General features: G+C 49.1%; 1 protein-coding gene across 5 annotated transcripts in view; it reads right to left on the bottom strand.

Moving 5' to 3' along the window:
* Window positions 1-6,874, bottom strand: part of dysf (dysferlin, limb girdle muscular dystrophy 2B (autosomal recessive)) — a 44,500-nt gene that overhangs the window by 32,283 nt on the left and 5,343 nt on the right. For 3 of the 5 annotated variants that reach the window (XM_062383507.1, XM_062383508.1, XM_062383509.1), the window contains exons 3-23: window positions 6,648-6,739; window positions 5,588-5,693; window positions 4,515-4,638; window positions 4,161-4,417; window positions 3,941-4,069; window positions 3,786-3,848; window positions 3,627-3,677; window positions 3,511-3,541; window positions 3,274-3,389; window positions 3,047-3,173; window positions 2,867-2,970; window positions 2,716-2,784; window positions 2,544-2,587; window positions 2,296-2,378; window positions 1,696-1,728; window positions 1,366-1,481; window positions 1,030-1,143; window positions 759-936; window positions 498-622; window positions 297-403; window positions 17-212 (exon numbers count right to left, since the gene is read on the bottom strand). In XM_062383507.1, coding sequence (XP_062239491.1) covers window positions 17-212; window positions 297-403; window positions 498-622; window positions 759-936; window positions 1,030-1,143; window positions 1,366-1,481; window positions 1,696-1,728; window positions 2,296-2,378; window positions 2,544-2,587; window positions 2,716-2,784; window positions 2,867-2,970; window positions 3,047-3,173; window positions 3,274-3,389; window positions 3,511-3,541; window positions 3,627-3,677; window positions 3,786-3,848; window positions 3,941-4,069; window positions 4,161-4,417; window positions 4,515-4,638; window positions 5,588-5,693; window positions 6,648-6,739 — 2,265 coding nt within the window. The remainder of the gene's footprint in view (window positions 1-16; window positions 213-296; window positions 404-497; window positions 623-758; window positions 937-1,029; window positions 1,144-1,365; window positions 1,482-1,695; window positions 1,729-2,295; window positions 2,379-2,543; window positions 2,588-2,715; window positions 2,785-2,866; window positions 2,971-3,046; window positions 3,174-3,273; window positions 3,390-3,510; window positions 3,542-3,626; window positions 3,678-3,785; window positions 3,849-3,940; window positions 4,070-4,160; window positions 4,418-4,514; window positions 4,639-5,587; window positions 5,694-6,647; window positions 6,740-6,874) is intronic. The other 2 variants (XM_062383511.1, XM_062383512.1) reach the window with 1 other exon arrangement.

The following is a 6,874-nucleotide window of genomic DNA, read 5'->3' as shown; positions in this document are numbered from 1 at the left end:
CTCTGAACCCGCTCACCTCCTCGGCCATGGTCCTCAGCCGGCTGGCCCAGTCCTCCGCCTGCTCCAGCACCGTGGACAGGTCGGTGGCCGGCCCGTGTTTGAGGGCGAGCGCGGCCGAGACGATGTTCTGAAGGTGCAGCGAGCGGATGTGTCTCAGAGAGCGGTCCAGTGGAGTCGTGCACTGCCAGTGGGCGAGAGAGGGCAGCTCCTCACTGCAGGAACACAAGGTAGGTTCAAGTACCTGGACACTGTGAGTACAGGTACTTAAGGATGGAGTAAGAATACACAGTGTTCACCTGCAGTCGGTGATCACCTGATCCAGCAGCTCCACCACTCGCTGCTCCAGATCCTCCAGGTCACTTCCTGTCTTCACCCCCAGCTGCACCTGCTGCAGGCTGGCCTCCTGCAGACACACACACACACACACACACACACACACACACACACATGTTCAGACTGTCACAGATGTGAACAGAAACACATTTATAAATATTCACCAGTCTGTCGATGATGCTCAGCAACATGTTGAGAGCCTCGATCCTCGGTTTGATGTCCTCCCACTCTGAAGACACCACCACCACCGGCTTCACGTTTCCCCACGGGAGGTAGTAGTAGTGACAACCTGGAGTACACACACACACAGACATATAGACACACACAGACACAAACAAACACACAAACGCAGACACACACGCTTTTTAGAGTTTTATAACTAATGTAATCGACCTTTCAGCTGGGATTCAAACCCGTGTACGTACCATCGAACACGGCCCTGCTGAACTGGGTGGTGGAGGCCAGGGGGAGGCAGGTGTAGTCGAACTTGTTCCCGTAGTTTCCGATGCTGACCTCGAACTGGACGGCGTCGTCCACGTCCTGGAGGAGCGTCGCCGAGTAGAACGCCACGAAGAGAGAGAACTTCCTCTTCCGGAGAAACTTCTGTAGGACGGAGGGGAAAGAAAAGATTATGGGTGGATGGTCGGATGGTGTTTCTTTCTACATCCACAGGTTAAGGTCCTCTGTCGCTCTCACCTCCACCACCAGCAGGTCGTCTGATGGGATGTCTTCAGTTCTCTGCTCCGGTTTGTCCGCCAGCTTCGTGGTGAGTTCAACTAGAACTCGTCCTCGGTACGCTACACCCTCCCCCTGAGGAAGAGAGGAAGTCACGGGTTCATGGATCTTTCAGGGGGTTCATGACCTATACTGTATCGAGCCACCAGGGGGCTATATCGCGGTGTTGGCTTCACTTTCGGTAGCCGTCATATCGTCCATCTTTCTTTACAGTCTGTGTTTTGATCCAACAATGACTGGATTGAATAATTGTATGTAGAGAAAAAGGAGAAAAGGAAAATGAAAGGTGGAGTTTACTTTTCCGAGGTTCAGGCTCTCGTGCGGGTCGTTGAAGGCGCTGAACTCGCGGGCGCTGCCGTACAGGTTCACGAAACACGGGCCGAACGTGGGCAGGAAACCCAGACTGTCGTCGACTGCAGGGACACAAAGAGGAGACTGAGTCATGTGATCGACTCGGTGGAACGTGGCACTGAAGACAAATTTTAATAAACAGGATTTTCATGATTCGTCCAACAACACACGATCAGACACTGAGAGGTTTCAGCAGAATTTAGCTTTGATTGAAAAGGCGGATTTGAGAAGAAGAACTGATTGGCACAAAATGAGAGATGTGTAGAGAGGACGTACTGCCAGGCTGGACGGTCCGTGGAGTCAAGTCATCTGGATGCATAGAGAGGAAGGACGGTTCACAGTCAGACAGAAAGGAAACAGATGTCTCTGAACGCCACGCAAACACAAAACCGATGCTCGTGGCAACAAACGCCACAAACAATCCTGAAAAGTCACCGCAAACTCATGCACCTGCTTTCAAATCAATAATCTGCTGTGAGAGAAATGACCACATTCAGGGTTTCCATCACAGCAGAGGAAGTTGTTACTGAAGAAAAATGTGCGTCTCTGAAAGATGCAACATTTTATAATAAACACAACTGCAAACACAGCCGTCGTTGGGATGTTAGCAAACATCTGCATCCAAGCTATAGATGAGATGGAAGGAAGAAGAAATGGACGAGCCGAAAAAACAAAGAAAATACAAGTTACACTCTGAGACTCAACGATCCAGGGGGAGTTCGGGTTAGTGGTCCGGTAGCAAAAACCCACAGAGACTCAAATCAAACCAAACGGGTCACACATCCGCCCCAGTGCATTCAAAATCCAGCCGATTCTAGTCCAAACCATTATGCTTGGGTTCACACCAGTTCACACCAGTTCAGACCAGTAACTCACCATCTATCTCTCCTCCGGGGGCGGAGATCTTAGACATGCAGAGGTGGGTGGTGCCGATGACATCGTTGTGACTGGCTCTGTCCCTGGAAGAAGACAAACAAAAAAACAAGCTCTTAAAATGTATAAAGTTACCACACAACACCAAGGACCAAGGTAACAGGGCTTCAATTATTAAATATGAATTATTATAAGTATTAATTTATGCATTTTTTATGACAAAGATTTGAAATGTCTCAGTTGGGATTCACCAGTCCAGAATCCTGATCCTCATCTTCTCGCACATGGAGGGAAACTGGGAAAGAAAAAGAAATCGTTCACTGTGTAGGTGTGATTCATGTGTAGGTGCATTAATAAAGTGTAATTAAAGATGGCCGTCTTGACATCCATCTTTATCTGCAGCCGATGTTTTGTGTGTCTCACCCTGATGGGCATGGCCAGACTCTGGTTCCACTGAGGGTTGGCGTTCTTCTCCAGAATCTTCGTGCAGATCTGAAAACACAACAGAAGAAAGAAACTCAGGAACCTGTTTGGACGGACCGAGGTCCTCGGAGCCGCTTCACGTCACACGCACGGTTTTGCCGGCGAAGCTGATCTCCACCAGAGGGTCCACCAGGTTCTTCCTGTTGCTGTCGAACCCGAGGATGTGCTTCATCCCGTCCATGAAGGCGTCGTCCACTGAGAACGGAGAATAAAGGATCAGACTCGGCTGTGAAGCACGAGACATGAAGGACACAAAGACGAGAGGTCTCACTCTGCGGCAGATCCTCGGCCCTGAAGATCCTCAGGGTGAAGGCGGCTCCTCTCAGGGACAGACCCGCCGGCCGCAGCAGGTTTCCCTCGATGTCCTCTTTGTCCTCCACACACTCACGTTTATCAGCCTGAGACACAGACGGACACATGGACGTTCATGTACTGTGACACGCGTGTGATTGGGTCCGAGCTCCCTCCACTTTGCTTGTTTCGTCCAATCAGACTCACCGGGGGCTCGTCTCCGGCGGCCAGGACGAGCAGGCTGACCTTCAGGTAACCTTTGACCCCCGCGGAGAGGTCGTCAGGGTCGCACAGCAGCAGCCACTTCCTCAGGAAGCAGTGTCCTAAAGAGTCAGAGATTTAACGAATGATCGGATTTCAAACTAACCTGGAACTTAACGAAGCCAAAAAAGAAAAGTCCATAATCACCACAAACACACACATATTAAATAAAGACACACTCACTGTGCTCATTGTAGACGGTGCCGACATCCAACTGTGAATTATCAGAATTATCTTAGAGTTTCTGTTTTTGTCATATTTTTAACGTAACTAAATAAACAGCAGAGACGAAGTTTCACCTTGAATTCACCGATCACAGCGTCAGTCCGGAGAGAGCGAGAGTCGCACACCTGCAGGAAGAGAGAGAGACACAGCAGGACACAATGAGCACAACAGGAAACACAAGTAAACAACACAAGATCCGTAGTGTGTGACTCGGTGGAATGACTCGGACTCACGGTGATGAAGATGGGTTCGTCAAACAGGTCTGATGGAGTCTCAAAGAAGTTCAGGAAGAACGTCTGAGGACAGAAAACAAGTGAGAGCCTCAAAATCCACGCTGATCACTTTTGATGAAGATCAGATGTTTGTGTGTTTGTGTGTTTGTGTTCACCTCATCAAACACGGGGTTGTTTCCACTTCTGATGCGAGTCCTCTTCGTCTGCCCGGAGACCGTCACCTTCACCACAGGTTTGATGTTGATGCCCGGCAGCTGTCGCCCCTCGATGACCCGCACGCGCACCTGGACACGAGGACGCGTGAACAGAGATGATGACGCAACATGTCACACAACAACAAGTCGTCGTACACACGTTGTGATGTCGTGGACTCGCCTGCAGGTCCTGGGGCTTGTTGGCCAGAGGCTTCTGCTGAGGGCTGGGTCCCTTCCTCCTCTTCCTCAGCCCCCCCTGGGCGTTGTAGGACGGAGGCGACCGCTTGGGGGTGTGGTTGGGGGGGGACTCTTTTCCCGGGAGCCCCTGAGGGCCCACGATGATCATGGACCGCCTGTCGTCCTGCCCCTGGTCCTCTGGAGGCTCCAGCATCATCAAACTCTCCGTGTCCTCCTCACCCAGCGTGTCCAGAGAAATCACTGCAGAGACACTGGACGTTAGAAACTGGTCCCTCAGGACAAACCTGTCAGATGTGACACTGAGATTCACTGGTTTGATGTTTGCAGGTCGTTTCACTTGTGACAGTGTCCAGCTCCACGCTGGGGTTGTTGTGGGAATAGGCCTCAGGCTGGGGAGGAGGCTGGAAGAGGGGGAGCGATCCTGGAGGAGGGACGTAGGAAACCTGGAGGGTCAGCGTGGCCTGATGGAGACACATGGAAACACATTACAGGAACGGTTCTTGGTTCAAATCCCGGACGTGCTGTACGATGGAGTATCCAGCCTCAAAGGGGAACGCCAGGGATTTCATTTTCCAGTTTTGAGAGAAAGCCTTTTATGCATTTTGGCAAACAATCTAATGTCAATCAATTTATACTCAATTAGTTTTTATCCTGTTTCAAACTTCCAGTAACTGTAATTTTCAAAGTGCTGCACACACGAGGTTCATAATGTTTCTAACAGGAGGTGAAGTCGTCTGCAGCTTCCTTCAACAGGAAAACACAACTTAGTGATAATTAGATCTGTTTAAACAAAGGCTTTATCACCACAACCTTTACACACACTCAAATCTCTTCAACTAGTTCACTGTAATAATAAGTATATAATAATAACAATATATAATCTAATATTTGAAAACATTTTGTGTTTTCAAATATTGGACCACACATAACACACACACTAACGCACACACAGCCTGAGGTGATGAGGTTGTGTTTATATTAGAGTAGGTACAATGTGTGTGTGTGTGTGTGTGTGTGTGTGTGTGTGTGTGTGTGTGAGACACAATCAGATCGGCTCCGACACTGAGAGGAAGACTTTGTTTTGGTTTCAGGAAACAAGGATTCAAAACAGAACGTTATTTCATGTCAGACTTAGAAAAACAGAAGACGACTAAAGGTGTGTGTTGCATCAAGGTGTGTGCTCATCTGTACGTGCATGTGTGTGTGCGTGTGTGTGTGCGACTTGATGTGTGTTTGACTCTGATTCTATTTTCAGATCCAGACAGGAAACTGTGAGTGATTTATGATTTGTCATTCCTTCGTGATACAATGAGGCCGTAGATTAATATGTCTGTGCTGTGTGTGTGTGTCTGTGCTGTGTGTGTGTGTGTGTGTGTGTGTGTGTGTGTTTGTGCATGTGTGTGTGCTCACCCCCGTGTTGTTTCTCTTGGTGTCCAGCAGGGAGATGGTGAAAGAGGCGGCGAGGCTGGGAGAGTTCATCACGTCTCTGAGAGCGAGTCGACATTCTCCCAGGAACCTGAACAGGAAGTGAAGGTACACACACGTTGTAGTTTAACATGTAATCCACACACAAACCACCGAGAGGGGAACTGGGAGACCCCATTCCTCCACTAAGGCTAACACCATATGTGTAATGGTTACAGAAACTAAATAGATCCACCCCTTTAATTGAAATTGCTCCAAAATGTAAAGACTTCCACTTTGACCCATGACACCAAGTTTTAAATGAAATGGTTGAAAGGAAAATGTCACTGATCAATGTCTTACTGCTGTTCTGACTGTTTCCTCACTTAGCTGATACTAACCCTAACCCTTTGTGGACCTGTGCTGGATTTGATTCCTCTTTTTGTAACAGTGAAGCCAGAAAGCAAACGGTCCTGTGCTTTCTGTTCTGTATCCCATTCACCACATTGTATAAAAACCTTCCTGTTTAACTTCTCGGGGTTACACCATGAGGTGTGAGATGTCCTGGGTTCAAATCCCGGTCCTGCTATACGATGGATTATCAAGTTACACTCTGAGTCATGTTGCTGGATGTGTAAACCTCTGCAGAGCTAATAATTAAAACTCTAAGCCAACTCCGCTCTGAGAAACTCATTATTTCAAACGACAATGGGTTCAGGAGTTCTGCTGAATCCTGCTCACAGACAAAGAGCAGAGACAACATGGCGTCCTCCATGGTCTGAATGAATCAATCCCAGAATCATTCAACACAGCCGAGGGTGAATTGGTGGAAACACAACGACCACAATGAGAGGATGAGACGATTCTTTCAAGTCTGGCCCTTTGCCCTCTGGACGACACATGTGACATCTTGATGGAGCGCAGCCATCCAGAAATAACCCCCCCGGCCCTCGGGCCAAGCCCCCTGTCTGTGCCCGGCGCTCTTATCTCACTTCCTGTGCTGAGAGTGAACTCACTGACCGGAGGAGCAGGGTTGTATTGTGGGTTTGGACTCATGTGCTCGTACCTGTTCCTCCCCATCTTCTCATGGTCTTTGACGACACAGTGCAGCTCGGATCCAGAGTCCAGAGGAATCCCCTTCAGGTCCCACTCGAAGCCCTGGGTGAGGTCAGTGGAAAGGGGAGAAATCAAATCAAATAAATCAGATTCTCCACAGTGGTGAGGTTCAGGAAGCAGCAGGAGCCGAGACAAGGCCGATAGGAAGGGTCATGAGGACGTGAAGGGGTCAGGACT

The sequence above is a fragment of the Platichthys flesus genome, chromosome 24, assembly GCF_949316205.1.
Source record: "Platichthys flesus chromosome 24, fPlaFle2.1, whole genome shotgun sequence".
Taxonomy (NCBI): domain Eukaryota; kingdom Metazoa; phylum Chordata; class Actinopteri; order Pleuronectiformes; family Pleuronectidae; genus Platichthys; species Platichthys flesus.
Note: the sequence above shows the minus strand (reverse complement) of the source record. Positions and strands in the feature narration are given on the sequence as shown.